This window comes from Elephas maximus, chromosome 9, assembly GCF_024166365.1.
Source record: "Elephas maximus indicus isolate mEleMax1 chromosome 9, mEleMax1 primary haplotype, whole genome shotgun sequence".
In the NCBI taxonomy this organism is placed as follows: domain Eukaryota; kingdom Metazoa; phylum Chordata; class Mammalia; order Proboscidea; family Elephantidae; genus Elephas; species Elephas maximus.
Window position 1 is genome coordinate 33,555,332 of NC_064827.1, and position 16,023 is coordinate 33,571,354.

The window sequence follows — 16,023 nt, forward strand, 5'->3', positions numbered from 1 at the left end:
ATTTTGTATTTTTTAAAATTTCTTTCATACATGGTAAAGACTTATTTTATTATTTCCCCAAATAGTGGTTTAAGCATCATACAAAGTTAAATTTCAATAGCATACAGATATTTATGATTTTTGTATGAAAAATGTAAGGAAATTTGTTCAAAACCTATGGTTATACTCATTTTTTTTTCTTTTTTACCACAAACATATTTATAAACAAAAATGTAGCATCACCATAAACAGCTGAAGCTAGACTATCTACAGACAAAATTAGCAACAAATCTGATGCACTGTAAATTCAAGTCCTCAGGACAACAAAAGTGATTAAGCAAGACCTCAAGTAACAATGTTAATGCCATTTACAAAGGAAAAAACGGATACAAAAACATTCAAAACCTGAACATCACTTGGCATGTAAGGGAAAAAAAAAATCAAATTAGCTGAAAGGTTCATAAACACAAGGTCTTATTTACATTACACAAAGCTCAGGTGTTAGCCTTGAACGTAACTTTCAAAATACCTTCAAATATATCCAACTCAGATCACTTTTGCCGATTTGCTGCAGTACAAACCATGTGCAACGTCTTTTTTTTTTTTCCTTAAGACAAAACAATTCTTCAAACAATACTGCAAGTACATCACTAAACACCATGAGCTCTATCTGAAGGGATTTCTTTACGAAGAACAGATTTTTCCCCCATCTCTTGGTAATTTAAATTTCTTGCTTGCTCTTATATATTCTTTTGTAAATTTTTTTTTATTTGTTTCAAAATCACAAATCAATGTGAGCCACCTATCACATCATAACCAGGATGATCAGTCGCTCCACTGGTGATTACAAAAATGAAACCAGCAGTGTTTCTCCCATTGATTCAACTCCTTTCATACAAAGATCTCAAAAGTATTTTCTACATCATAAATCTTTCTAAATTTTCCAACCGTTGCAAATTTCCTGGTAAATTTTAAAAGCTCACTAGGTGTCATATGAAGAGATTTCTCAAAGTATTCAAGTCAAAATATTTGTTCCAGGACCAGTAAAAAGTTTCTCCAAATTTTCTTTTTTATAAAAATAGATGCTTTTTTTAAACCCACATCAAAGAGGCTCTTATCTCTTTGGCAAGGTACTGCTTTACGAAAAGTTCTCCAGTATTCTTACAATAAGCGTTTATAATGTAGCCCCCCCTTCCCCAACCCAAATCATAATTACAAAATAAATACTGTTTTGAACTTTATAAATAAAAATGTAAACTTCAAAATACTTTTCTTAAACAGACATAACAGCAATGCTTCAAATGTAAACCAAACACAAAGCTAATCAGAAAAAAGAAAAAAAAGGGGGAAAAAAAAGACAACCAACTGAAGAATTACAACACAAAGCCTCAATATTTACTCACAGGTTCAAGGCAGTTATGTTAAGGAAAAAAAAAAAAAAAGAAAGAAAGAAATGTCTTCCCTTAGCTGAAACACTTTAAAAGGTCCACCTTCTTCAAAGAAGGCAATAGAATGCAATGTGACAGGTAAAAACCCTGTACCTCTTGTCCATATTCAAACATAAAAGATATTTAAGAAGTTTTAATTCAAATACTAGCAATAAAAAATCTCACATATTTCTTAGGATGCTAAGTAGTCATTTTATCCCCATCTCAACACTGACTTACAAAGACATTTACTAATGTATAAAGTTTCTCTTAACTTGCCTTTGTTGTATAGTTTTCATATATAAATGGACTGAGGACAAGAGCTCATTAGGCTTTGTGCGTTTTGTTTGTTTTAAAGGAGACCTGCAGTACTCTGTCTCCCAGACGGTATCCATTGAGGCTAGCTATCGCCATGGCGGCCTCATCATAGTTTGTCATAGTCACAAATCCAAAACCTTTGCATTTATTGGTGTTAAAGTCACGGATGACCTTCACGTTGGTGACAGCTCCAAAAGGCCCAAACATTTGCCACAGGATACTCTCATCCGCGTCGGGAGCCAGGTTGTACACAAAAATACACCACCCTGTTCCTGGGTGCCCAGGGATATTAATTCCAGCCAAACTGGTCATTCCATCAATGGTCATTGGAGAAAACCTACTAAACAAAATAGGAAACACACACACACACAAAATAAAAACAGAGGTTGGTTATAGCCATGGACTTCTTTCTTTTCCCTTTTCTAGCCCCTGAGTTTCAGCAATTCACTTCCCCCAACATATATAATACAACTATCTGATGTTTAACCAAGGTCTGTGTGTGGCTTGCAGTGACATGCTGTACTATTGAGATATTGATAAGTTATGAAATGGCTAACATCTGCTGTACTAAATAATATTATTCATAATAGCAAAGAAATATATTTAGAACCGGCTTGATGAATTAAGCAGGATGGCGGGGGGGGGGGAACAACACATACGTAAACATGCTATAACGTCGCAATGCAATATGAAACAAATAATGGGTTTTTTAAAGACCAGGTGGCAACCAGTGGTACAAAAATGTTCCTTGAATCAACCATGCTTCAAAAAAGAAGCTTTTCACTAGGTTATACATGCAAAAGAAAATCCAACACAAACTCATGAGAGGTGTTACGTATCACTCCCAAAAATCAAAATCAATGAAACTAATCAACTGTGGGAAGGGAATATGATTATCATGAACCTCTATCATTACCTCTTTACTCCATAAGCCATATTGAGCAGATTGTCCAACCTGCAAAACATACATTTAGCAAACTTCAGTTTTTAAGCTTTTCCCCTTGATGTTCAAGAAAGTTGGGCTCATTACTGCCATCTTCCGAGGGGATATTTGTACATTAGGTGTATGTAAACTCTCCAAACGCAGTGGGTCTTTTCACATTCCTGAGAGAATGGGTACCCACTCCATTGGATGCTAGCACTTCCAAGGTATACGGTTTATCTCTACAAGGGTCAGTTTCCTCTGCAGGGGAAAACCTGGAGGTCCTCTGAGAGGAAATGTGGAGGCTTCCTTCTCACATCTCTGGAAGCGTCAACATTTGGGTTCTCAGCATTTGCCAGGCAAATTCTAAGTGCTTTCATGGCCACCCTATGGGACACAGTAGAACTGCCCCATACGGTTTCCAAGGAGCAGCTGGTGGATTCAAACTGCTGACCTTCTGGTTAGCAGCTGAACTCTTAATCACTACGCCACCAGGGCTCCGCTTTACATGTACACAGATGTATTTTATATTACTTTTACTTTTCAGAACTCTACTGGTTTCTGAGGATACTAAGGCACACAGAGATAAAGTGGCTTGCCCAAGATTACATGGCTAGGAAATGGTAAAGTTGAGATTCAAACTCTACAATCTGTAGAATTCCATAAATTTCTTTTAACCTCCCAGCTTTGAAGGACTTTCAGCTCTTAGAATCGAAGAGATGTAATCACAGGAAGAAAGAACCTTATAGATGACCTCACCTAAGCTTCTCATTTCTCAGCTGGGCCCAGTAAAGGTCCAGAGAAGGTAAGAAGACAGACTGCTCAAGTGAGCAACAAAGCCAGGAATTTGATCGAGTCTAAGGCTACTCCTAACTACGCACAGGAAGCACAGCCTTACTAAGATGTAAGAAGCCAGGTAGAAAACAATCAAGGCAACCTGAGGTTCTCTTAAAATTTTTAAAGAAAGTGGTTGGGAGCAGGTGAGTACTCACCCTTTTCCTGTTTCAAAAATTGCATTTATTTTGCAATACTTGATTCTCCTTGCGTTAACAAAGAGATCACTCTCATGGCCCATATTTCTACAGTTACTCATTACAGCTATTTAGGGTAGGTAGGCATCACTTAATACAAGGCCCATGTAACTACCTTCAACTGCCACAATGCCCAACACACTCCAAATAAGACTCCAGATCAGTAAAGCACAATTGTTTCTTTAACACCTGTGAAAGGTATATCTGAAAAAAGCCTTATTGTCTGACCTGGGGCATCAAGTCAGGCCACAGCAACCATGAAAAAGCAACTCCTTTAGTTTTATAACCCACACATCTCCCTGGTCTTCCAGAATTGGAAAAGGAAAGTTTCTCCACACATTCTTGCCCCCAGTCTCCAGCGGCCATTTTTGTTGTGTTTTGTACAAAACGAAAAGAATGAGCTGATGCAGTGTGAAGCATAAGGAAACTGAACAAATCACGACAACAAAGGGTCCTCCGTCTGTTGGTCTCTGCCTAGCTCAGCCACCCTCTTAAGAGCAGAGACATGTTTCATTCCTCACTGTACCACCATGCCTGGAGGACAGGCCCGGGTCACAGCAGCTATATAATAAATATCTGTTGGCTGAATAAAGGCAATTAAGTTACAGAAAGCATCTAGCAAATTATCCTTGCTCTCTCCATCGAGAATGAAAACCATCAGCAGGAGGAACATTAGCTGAGCCCGTGTGTACTTGCAGGGGACAGCACATGTGTGAAAGATGAACACAGGTGAGAGGGCTTTGTTTTCTAAAGAGGTCGTGGGTAGAGTCAAAGATGCCAAGCCTTTAAACTCAAGAATGAAGACCACAAACACGAATTTGTATGCATCTTTATTTCTGGTACCACCATTTATAAAATATAAGCTGATGTAGGAAAATTTCCTGAAATTGCTGGGATATCAATGCAGAATGCATCTGGCACGTGCTGCTTATAGAACAGAATAGCATTTTGAGGTCTCCTTCCAAAGCGTGAGGGCGCAGAATGCAGGGGCACCTCATCAATTCACTCAAAACAGAGCTGTACCATCTACCTCCATCATCTGGGCCCAGCTCAGGACCATCACACTTTGCCACTTCCAGTTTAGGACAGCAACCAACAAGTCCAGAGACAGGATCTCCTGAACAAGGTTTCAGGTTTTTCAAGACCTGTCCCAGAAGTAAATTACGTGTCTTAAGGGAGAGACATCTTCATTCCCTACCCTCCATCCCAGGAACCCTCAGGCAGCAGCAGGCATTTATACTAGGACCTCTGAGGACTCTCCTGATGGACTTCATTCAAATTTGCCTTACCTGTTAAGTCCTATATGATAACATGCTCCTCAGTGACGTCTTCACTCATCTTTCGTTTTAGAGAAAAATTACATCTTTAGAATTTAAGCCAAGTTATCTACTCTTCTCTTGATCTCCCCTGCTCCATCACCAGGGAGAAGAGGGAGGAGAGCCGGATCTAGCAGATAAAGGCACTTCGGCCTAATAGTTTTCCATACTTTCAGTGCCTCATACCCATGTTTTCCACGGGAGCTGGAGGAAGGCAGTGGGTGCTCCACATGGGCACCATGTGCCTGCAAGTCTAGTAGCAGTTCAAAAACTGCAAACTAGTTAGTTACAAAAGAAAATGGCCTAATGCTTCAGATACAAAGACCACTATCACATTTCAGAATTATACATCTCTGCTAGGTCTGTCTATAGCTCAAGGACAGCCATCTCCTCCATATGGCCATTTAAAAATGGAAATCTATTTTAAAACAAAGAACAAGCTAGCAGTCTCCAGAGTCACCCAGGGGTGTGCTTAATGATGTACTAGGGTGTGGGAAATAAATACTAAAGTACCGATTAAACGTATGTTTTAATATTTAAAAAGGAGTCCTGGTGGTACAGCAGTTCAGCGCTCAGTTGCTAACAACAGGTCAGCAGTTCGAACCCACCAGCTGCTCTGCGGTAGAAAGGTGTGGCAGTCTGCTTCTGTAAAGATTACAATCTTGGAAACCCTATGGGGCAGTTCTACTCTGTCTTACAGGGTTGCTATGAGTTGGAATCGACTTGGGAGCAGGTTTTTATTTTTTTAGTCTTTAAAAACATTCTTTACTAGATAGAACATGTTCTACATTTTACTTTGGTGATTAGCATCTGGGGTCTTTAAGCCTGTGAGCAGCCATCCAGGATACTCCACAGGTCTCACCCCTTTGGGAGCAAAGAAGAAAAAAGAAAACTAAAGATACAAGGAAAAGATTAGTCCAAAGGACTAGTGGACCACATCTACCAAGGCCTCCACCAGACTGAGTCCAGAACAATGAGATGGTGCTCAGCTACCAACACTGACTACACTTACCGGGATCACGACAGAGGGTTCAGGACAGAGCTGAAGAGAAATGTAGAACAAAATTCTAACTCAAAAAGAAAGACCAGACTTGATGGCCTGACAGAGGCTGGTGAAACCCTGAGAGAATGGCCCCCGGATACCCTTTCGGCTCAGTAATGAGGTCACTCCTGAGGTTCACCCTTCAGCCAGAGACTGAACAGACCCATGGAACAAAACAAGACTAAAGGGGATCACCAGCGCTGGGGCAGGGACTAAAGGCAAGAGGAAACAGGAAAGCTGGTAATAGGGAACCCAGGGTTGAGAAGGGAGAGTGTTAACATGTTGTGGGGTTGTTAACCAATGTCACAGAAAAAAATGCATGTACTAACTGCTTGATGAGAAACTCTTTTGTTCTGTAAAGCTTCATCTGAAGTACTATATATATATATGTATATATATACACACACACACATTCTTTACTCCTAAGAACATATACTGCTTCCAGTACCTGTACTCAGTTCCCATGTATCACATTATTTCCTAAGGTAAGACTGAAAATTCCTCAAAGGGGAGAGGCAGACATTGGTACCCTCATTGTTCTTAGCCTGGACATGACCCAGTTTACAAATTATAGGTTAAGTGGGTGTGAAAGATTAGTTTGGATAACCTAAGCTCTTTTTTCTTTCCAATTGTAGTAAATATGTATGTAACAAAACTGGACAACCTAATTTTAATAAAGAATAACTCTCATTTAAACATCAGGTAGCTTAAAATTATTTCAAAAAAAAAAATCAGACTGAAGTTGAGACAAGTAAGTGAACCCAATATAAATTTTTAAAAATTTTAAAAAAAGAAGGGAGGGAGTTCATTTCTACCACTACTAACGTAAACTACATGATGAAGTTAAACACAAAATAATCCAATATGTCTCATGTATTGTCAGACAACAAACTCAAAATTATGAAAATCATCACTTTATGGATCTTGCTTTAAAGGTATATTATGTATTAAGATACTTGGTAAATGAAATATTAAGCCAGCCAGCATAAAAATTAGAAAGACATTTTATATATTATTTACCTCAGTTTTGTCCTATCTTTATTTTCTAAGTTTTATTATGATTTATTAATTAACGAAGGTAATACCGCTGCCAACTCTATGCAAAACCCTGGTGGTATAGTAGTTAAGTGCTACGGCTGCTAACCAAAAGGTCGGCAGTTCGAGTCCACCAGGCACTCCTTGGAAACTCTTTGGGGCAGTTCTACTCTGTCCTATATGGTCACCACGAGTCAGAATTGACTCAACGGCAATGGGTAATACCGCAAGTCCATGTGAATGTAATTGACACACACACACACACGTTGTTGTTAGGTGTCATTGAGTAGGCTCCTACTCATAGGGACCCTGTATACAACAAAATGAAACGCTGTCCAGTCCTGCGCATTCCTCACCATCATTAACTATGTTTGAGCTCAATATTGCAGCCACTCTGTCAATCAATCTCAGTGAGTATCTTCCCCTTTTCACTGACACTCGACTTTACCAAGTCTGATGTCTTTCTCCAGGAACTGCTCCTTCCTGATAACATGTCTGAAGTATGTGACACAATGTATTGACATCCTCACTTCTAAGGAGCATTCTGGCTGTACTTCTTCCAAAATAGATTTATTCGCTCTTCTGGCAGTACATGGTATATTCAATATTTTTCGCCAACACCATACTTCAAAGGCATCAATTCTCCTTCGGTCTTATTTATTGTCCAGCTTTCTCATGCACGTTATTTTTGTTAGGTGCCATCGAGCCAGTTCTGACTCACGGAGATCCTATGTACAATAGAATGAAACGCTGCCCCGTCCTGCACCATCCTCACAATCATTGTTATGCTTGAGCCCACTGTTGCAGCCACCGTGCCAATCCATCTTGTTGAGGCTCTTCCTCTTTTTCACTGGCCCTCCACCTTACCAAGCATGATGTTCTCCTCCAGGGACTGGTCCCTCCTGATAACATGCCCAAAGTACGTGAGACGTACACTCACCATCCTTGCTTCTAAGAAGCATTCTGGTTGCACTTCTTCCAAGACAGATTTATCCTTCTTTTGGCAGTCCATGAATATTCAATATTCTTTGCAAAACCACAGTACAAAGGTATCAATTTTTCTTAGATCTTCCTTATTCATTGTTCAGCTTTCACATGCATATGAGGCGATAGAAAACACCATGCCTTGGGTCAGGTGCACTTAGTCTTTAAGTTGACATCTTTGCTTTTCAACACTTTAAAGAGGTCTTTTGCAGCAGATTTGCCTAATGCAATGCCTCTTTTGATTTCCTGACTACTGCTTTCATGGGTGTTGATTGTATTTGAATCCAAGTAAAATGAATTCCTGACAACTTCAATCTTTTCTTCATTTATCATGATGTTGCTTATTGGTCCAGTTGTGAGGTTTTTTGTTTTCTTTGTGTTGAAGTGTAATCCATATTGAAGGTTGCGGTCTTTGATCTTCATCAGTAAGTGCTTCAAGTCCTCTTCACCTTGAGCAAGCAAGGTTATGTCATCTGCATAATGCAGGTTGTTAATGAGTCTTCCTCCAATCCTGATGCCCTGTTCTTCTTCATATAATTCAGTTTCTTGAATTATTTGCTCAGCATACAGACTGAATAAGTATTGTGAAAGGGTATGAACCTGATGCACACCTTTCCTGACTTTAAACCAGGAAGTATCTCCTTGTTCTGTTCGAATGACTTCCTCTTGATCTATGCACAGTTTTCTCATGAGCACAATTAAGTGTTCTGGAATTCCCATTCTTCACAATATTATCCATAATTTGTTATGATCCACAGTCAAATGCCTTTACACAGTCAATAAAACACAGGTGAACATCCTTCTGATATTCTCTGATTTCAGCTACAATCTATCTGACATAAGCAATGATATCCCTCGTTCCACATCATCTTCTGAATCCAGCTTGAACTTCTGGCAGTTCCCTGTCAATATACTGCTGAAGCCACTTACGATCTTCAGCAAAATTTATTTGCATATGGTATTAAAGACATTTTTCGATAATTTCTGAATGAATTCAGTTGGATCACCTTTCTTGGGAATAGGCATAAATCTCTTCCAGTCAGTTGGTCAGGTAGCTGTCTTCCAAATTCTTTGGCATAGACAAGTGTACACTTCCAGTGCTGAATCCGTTTCTTGAAACATCTCAATTGGTATTCCATCAATTCCTGGAGCCTTGTTTTTCTTGCCAATGCCTTCAGTGCAGCTTAGACTTCTTCCTTTAAAACCACTGGTTCCTGATCATACGTTACCTCCTGAAATGGTTGAACGTTGATCGATTCTTTTTGGTATAGTGAATCTATGTATTCCTTCCATCTCCTTTTAGTGCTCACCGCATCGTTCAAAATTTTCCCTGTAAAATCGTTCAACACTGCAACTCTAGGCTTAAACTTTTTCTTTGGGTCTTTCAGCTTGAGAAATCCTGAGCATGTTCTTCCCCTGTGATTTTCAGACTCCAGGTATTTGCACATATCATTTTAATGCTTTGTCTTCTTGAGCCACCTTTTGAAATCTTCTGTTCACTCTTTTACTTCATCATTTCTTTAATTTACATTACCTACTGTACTTTCAAGGGCAAGTTTCAGAGTCTCTTCCCACATTCATTTTGGTCTTTTCTTTCTTCATTGTTTTTTTAATGACCTTTAGTTTTTTTTTTTTTTTTCCATGTACAATGTCCTTGATGTCATCCCACAACTCATTTGGTCTTCAGTCATTAATATTCAATGTGCCAAATCTATTCTTGAGAACGTCTCCAAATTCAAGTGGATACACTCAAGGTTGTGCTTTTCGCTCTCGTGGACTTGTTTTAATTTTCTTCAGCTTCAACTTGAACTTGCTTAGGAGCAATTGATGTGGTCTATTCCACAGTCGGCCCTTGGCCTTGTTCTGACTGATGATATGGAGTTTCAGCATCATCTCTTTCCACAGATGCAGTCGATATGATTCCTGTCTATTCAGTCCAGCAAGGTCCACGTGTATAGTCAATGTTTTTGTTATTAAAAAAAGGTATTTCCAACTAATAGATCCTTCATCTTGCAAAATTCTATCATGCGATCTCCTGTATTGTCATTATTATCAAGGCCATATCTTACAATTACCAAGCCTTCTACTTTGTTTCCAACTTTCACGTTCTAATAACCTTAACTATCAATGCATCTTGATTGCATATTTGATCAACTTCAGACTGCAGAAGTTGATAAAAAATCTTCAATTTTTCCATCTGTGGCATTCATGGTTGGTTCATAAATTTGAATAATAGTCATATTAACCGGTCATCCTTGTAGACATATGGAAATTTTCCTACTACTGACAATGTTGTACTTCAAGATAGCTCCTGCAATATTCATTCTGACAATGAATGTGATGCCATTCCTCTTCAGGCTGTCATTCCTGACATAGTAGATCATATGACTGTCCAATTCAGAATGGCCAATACCAGTCCATTTCAGCTCACAAATGCCTAGGATATCTATCTTCAAGCATTCAATTTCATTTCTGACAACTTCCAATTTTCCTAGATTCATACTTCACACATTCTACATTCCAATTATTAATGGATGTTTCTTCTCATTTTTTAGTTGTGCCACATCAGCAAATCAAAGTCCCAAAAGCTTGACTCTATCCACATAACTAAGGTCAACTACTTTGAGGAGGCAGGGCTTCCCAATCATACACTGAGTGTTTTCCAAACTCAGTGGGGCTTATCTTCCAGTATTATATTAAACAATGTTTCACTGCTATTCATAATGTTTTTTAGAAATGGATCACCAGTTCCTCCCTCCTGGTCTGTCTTAGTGTGGAAGCTCCACTGAAACCTGTCCACCACTGGTGACCCTGCTGGGGTATTTGAAATAGTGATGGCATAGCTTCAGCACCACAGCCACGCACGATCCAGCCCAGTACAACAAACTGAGAGATGAGTGGTGTGTGTGTATGTTTATATATACAGAAAAACATACATACTTATATACACATACTGTTGCAGGTGTACATTTTTCTATCAACAGAAATACTGTAACTAGGTAATATGCTAAAAAGAATCTATTAAGTAAAGCATTCCCATTTCAAAGCTGTATGTTTGTAAGTACAGAATGAAAAAAGGGAAGCTGCCTAATTTTCAAGTTTAACTGACACAGCATGGGAGGCTCCATATGCAAGCAAAAGGGGAAGTATAAAATCAATTAACTGCAGATATAAGAATATAAAGATATGCTACTAATGGATAAGAAAATAAAACACTGACTCCTACAAACAATGGTTCTCAAATGCTCTCCAAATGCAGGGACAAAGACCTGTTTTGAAGTTAATCACAACAAAATCATCAACTTACCCTTATCTAATTAGATGGTATCATCGGTCCTCTGAGAGACAAAAAAATTATTCAGGAAGATCGATACCATTTTCTTCCAAAAGGAAACTGTGATAACGCAGCCAGCACATGCCTTAAACATAACTCGAGTGCTGATTTAAAAGGCGCCTTTAAAACGCACAAAGGCTCCCAGAGACAGGCACACAGGCCATCAGACTAGATCACAGTCAGTAAAATTAAAGCTGCTCCACAAGAAGAGAATATGACAATATTTGGCTGGAAGTTTAATTCAGATGTCACGTCCCAAGAATATACTTAAGGAGCTTGAATTATACTATCCATTCAAATAAATAAGGCTTATCTTATTCTGAAAAATGTAGTCAATTCAATAAGCATATGATATCAGCAGTGCTCATGTTAAAATAAAAATTCTTTTTCTCATTATTCCCATGAATTGACTGAGCCTTAAACTTATAAGCCCACTTTAAAACTTATTATTCCACACATTTTAATTTTTGACCTTAAAAGATATAGTGTATCTCATGAATACTAAAAGTATCCTCGTTTATTATTATAATACTGGTAACTTGTATTCTCTAATATCTTTCAGTTCCCAAGGTACTATCACAACATCGAAACACAAAGTGAGAAATTTTCTAAGGGTCTTCTGGAAGGTGATAAAGTCGAGGTTAGGCAACATTAAGACACAAACAACCTGGGACAAAATTCTGTGTAAAATCTAGACTTGAGCTACAGAAAAGAGCAAAATACCAACAAAACAAACAAATGCCTAGTTCACGAGTCTTTATGGGGTGAAAGAAGGAAGTTTCAACGTTATTTCAACAGAATGACAGAAAAAAAATCAAGGTAATGACAGCTAAGATATTAAAGAAAAACAACCAAACACATTATTAAATCTGAACTCTAGGAATATAGTCCCAATTCCTTCAAGATGTCTAAAACACCCCATCTAGAGAAAACTTCTTCACTGATCATTAACTAGTTCATATTTTATTAGTCAGAGACTGTGGAAGGAATAGGAAGTGAGGTGGTAGAGGCAACAGGTAGGACTCTATGGGGAAAAAAATAAAGACCTGTTTTCTGAGAGCTGGTGGCCCTTTAAAAAAAATAAAATAAAATAACACCTTGTTACCATCAAGTGGATTCCTACTCATAGTGACCCTACAGGGGAGAGTAGAACTGTCACAGAGAGTTTCTAAGGAGCACGTGGAAGAGTTGAACCACTGACCTTTTAGTTAGCAACCAAGCTTTTAACCACTGCACCACCAGGGCCCTTACAACTAGATAATTCTTATTCCTCTTTTTCCAAAATTTCTTTCTATAGGAGTCAAGGAACAAAAGAATTTCCAAGTTAATGATAACATACAGTACACCACAAGACTAAAGTACAGAATGGACACAAGATATTGAAAAAGATATTAAATTCGGCCATTAGAACATCCTATAAAACTTTACCCGACCAAAAATAAAAAGCACGAAGCATATGGGAGGGAAGGAAAGTAGGTAGTGGAAACAGTGGATACTGCAGTCGTCATCAACAATCTGACACGTGATTCACTCTAGCGCCTTGCCATTTCAATAATCAGGTATTCTGAAGACCCTTCATGTCAGGCCCCTTACCCTGTCTTCATCAGAATTCAATGTCATTGCTAAGAACATTGTTTTCTTTAATAACTACCACAAAACAAAAACACAGTTTAAATCTGAAAACGGCAAAAATAACACGTAAGCTATTTCAGCTAACTAAGGAGTCCTGGTGGTGCAATGATTAAGCACTCAACTGCTAACTGAAAGGTCAGCAGTTCAAACCTACCAGCCACACCATGGGAAAAAAAGACCTATCTGCGCCCATAAAGATTACAGCCTAGTAAGCCGTACGGGGTAGTTCTACTCTGTCACATACGGTCGCTACAAGTCAGAATCTACTCAACAGCACTCAGCAACAGTAACATCAAACATTTTATGCTTTCAGTGTTAAAATGCACCCAATATGTTTTAAAGAATAGTTTTCCTTTAAGGCTCAATATTTTTTCCTAGGCTCCAGTGAGCTCTGAAGTTAACTAGGTAGGCTACCAGAGAAGCACTTGTAGAATTCCTCTAGGACTGTCTGTGCTAACCTTGCAAAAAAATATTATTTACTTTTAAAAAGATGCCACAGAGGAACCCTATAGGCAGAGCTATGAACACTGCTTTGTGGGCTTTGTTTCTCCACAAGAGAAAGCATCAAATACCCCCCATGCATCAATTCCTCCAACCAGATCTCCACTGCCATCAACCAAATCAACGGTGGACGGGTTTCTCTTCTGTCAACGCTTCCTTCTTGCCAAGTTAAAGCAGACAGTCACCACAGCACAACCGTCAATCAATTGGGCACTTAGTCATCTGGTTCAAAATTTAGCCCTTGACCATGCCACCCTTCTACCAGGGCAGACACCAACTTAAATAGGAAATTTACATGGTATTTATGGAAAATCTTTTTCCATATCTCAAGTAACATAACTGAGTACAGTTCAAAAGGAGATATTTGACTGATTTTACCCCTGCTCTGTTCACACAAAAAAACCCTAACCTGTTGCCGTCAAGTCAATTCTGACTCATAGTGACCCTACAGGACAGAGTAGAACAGCCCCATAGGGTTTCCAAGGAGTGACTGGTGGATTCAAACAGCCGACCTTTTGGTTAGCAGCAGTAGCTCTTAAACACTGCGCCACCAGGGTTCCCCTGCTCTGTTCCGTACTCTTAAATACATCAGTGGGAAAAAAAGCAAGTGATTTAAGCTAGAAAACATTTAACCTCTCGATCTTGTTAGGCTAAATTTGTGATTATATTTTTGGTAATTATTCTGCCCCAGAAATTAAATGAAATTGATCAACACCTATAATAATAATAATAATAATAATAAATAGCACGGGGGTTAGAGACGGCATTGTGGCTGCACTATACCATATGGCCTAAGGTATATTTCAAAATGTCCTGGAAGATAAAAACAACGAGACTGACTTATGAAACCAGAAGCTCTTCATGCTTTGCTGTTTTCTTCTTAAAATTATTATTTTTTATATGTACTTACTATTTTTTTTTAAATGGCTCCTGCCTTGGTTATCATCCCAGGATTAGAATACAGCTTGTAAAGTTAGAATTTTTATACCTGTCAGTGAGTTAGAACATCATCTTTGGCCTGAAGAGGCACTGCACCATTGTATGGGCTAAACAGGGGTTGCAAACACTGCACACAGGCCAAATCCAGACTGCTCCCTGCTTCTGGAGGGTCTAGAAGCTAAGAACGGTTTTTACATTTTTAAAGAGTTCTTTATCAAAAAGAACAAAAAAGAAACATATACAGCACAGACCCTGGACCACAAAGCCTAATGTATTTACTACTATCTAACTTTTCACAGAGAAAGTTTTCTGGACTACAAGATTTAAAAAGTGGAGAGGGGCCCATTTGCAGAAAATATATTCACAGAGGTTATACACTTTAGTGGCTCATGTATTATAAAACTAAGTAAATGAAAGAACTTGGTCTAAAAAATCGAAACACAAAAAGAAAATCCCACCAAGAAAAAATAAAAAGGGAAAACTGGATGTAGCAGAGACAGCTAAAATGACCCCAGTATTCTGCAGGTCAGGGTTTCTTAACCTCAGCACTTCTGATGTTTTTGGAATGGATAATTTGCCGTTGTTGGGGGCTATTCTGCACAATATAGGATGTTCAGAAGCATCCCTGGTCTCTACCCATTATATGCCAGCAGCACCCTCCCCCAAGTTATGCCAACGTAACTGATTCCAGGCATTGTCAATAGCACCCTGGGGAGTAAAATCACCTCTGGCTGAGAACCACTGCTGTATGTTATTATCCTTTTGCCCCCACCTTCAAAATTAGCAGAAGACATTATTTCCCAAGGAGGTTTTCTCTGCGTCCACAAATAAATAATTTAAAAAAGGAAACCAAAAGTCCTAGGAGAATCTGTCAATCAAAATACTGGGCAATGAGTTCTGAGAGTTCTCTCCAAGTTTAATAGCTGGGCACAAGAACTAGACCAGACTTACCTAAAACGCTGTGCCTGCTGAGCTAGCGGTCCTGGGTACCTTCTGTTTGGAGACTGGTACAGCTGGGAAAGGATGGCCTGATTGGTTTTTTGGCTTGGATTATTAGCAAACTTTACAGTGATTGGCTCTGTGGCACCAGGAGGTTTCTGGCCATTTAGGCCTTTGATAGCTTCTTCTGCCTCAATCCGCTTGTCAAATCGAATAAACCCTACACCCCTTGATATGCCTACAGTAGATTTGGGTAAAGATTTCGGAAAGAAGAAGTGGAAGGAGGGGGGGAGAGAAGAAAGGATAAATTAATTTTTCCTTCCCAAGAACATGCTTTCACCCACATATAACATTTACAAAAAAATTACACCAGCAGGAAAGTTTATCTTAACTTACTAACCATTCTGTCTAGAACCACAATTTTGTTTTATTTTTTAAGGCTTGAAGTCACCTATACAATCTGAGTACCATTATTACATGCAAACCAATAGGCACAGGTGAGAAGAGAAAGCACACAAGTCCATCTCTGCTGTTCTTCGTGTTTATATATTCTCTGTTTCACTCTCTTTCTCTGTCAACAGCATGTCTCAATTCCATTTTTCAAATTGTTCTACTGGACAAGCA

At 38.8% G+C, this 16,023-nt stretch overlaps 1 protein-coding gene across 4 annotated transcripts in view; it reads right to left on the bottom strand.

Annotated features, from left to right (window-relative positions):
- Positions 1-1,593: 1,593 nt before the first annotated feature.
- Positions 1,594-16,023, bottom strand: part of ELAVL2 (ELAV like RNA binding protein 2) — a 177,775-nt gene continuing 163,345 nt past the window's right edge. For 2 of the 4 annotated variants that reach the window (XM_049896545.1, XM_049896543.1), the window contains exons 5-6: positions 15,412-15,637; positions 1,594-2,064 (exon numbers count right to left, since the gene is read on the bottom strand). In XM_049896545.1, coding sequence (XP_049752502.1) covers positions 1,734-2,064; positions 15,412-15,637 — 557 coding nt within the window. In that variant the 3' untranslated portion in view covers positions 1,594-1,733. Of the gene's footprint in view, positions 2,065-2,640; positions 2,680-15,411; positions 15,638-16,023 lie in introns of all 4 variants that reach the window. The other 2 variants (XM_049896546.1, XM_049896544.1) reach the window with 2 other exon arrangements.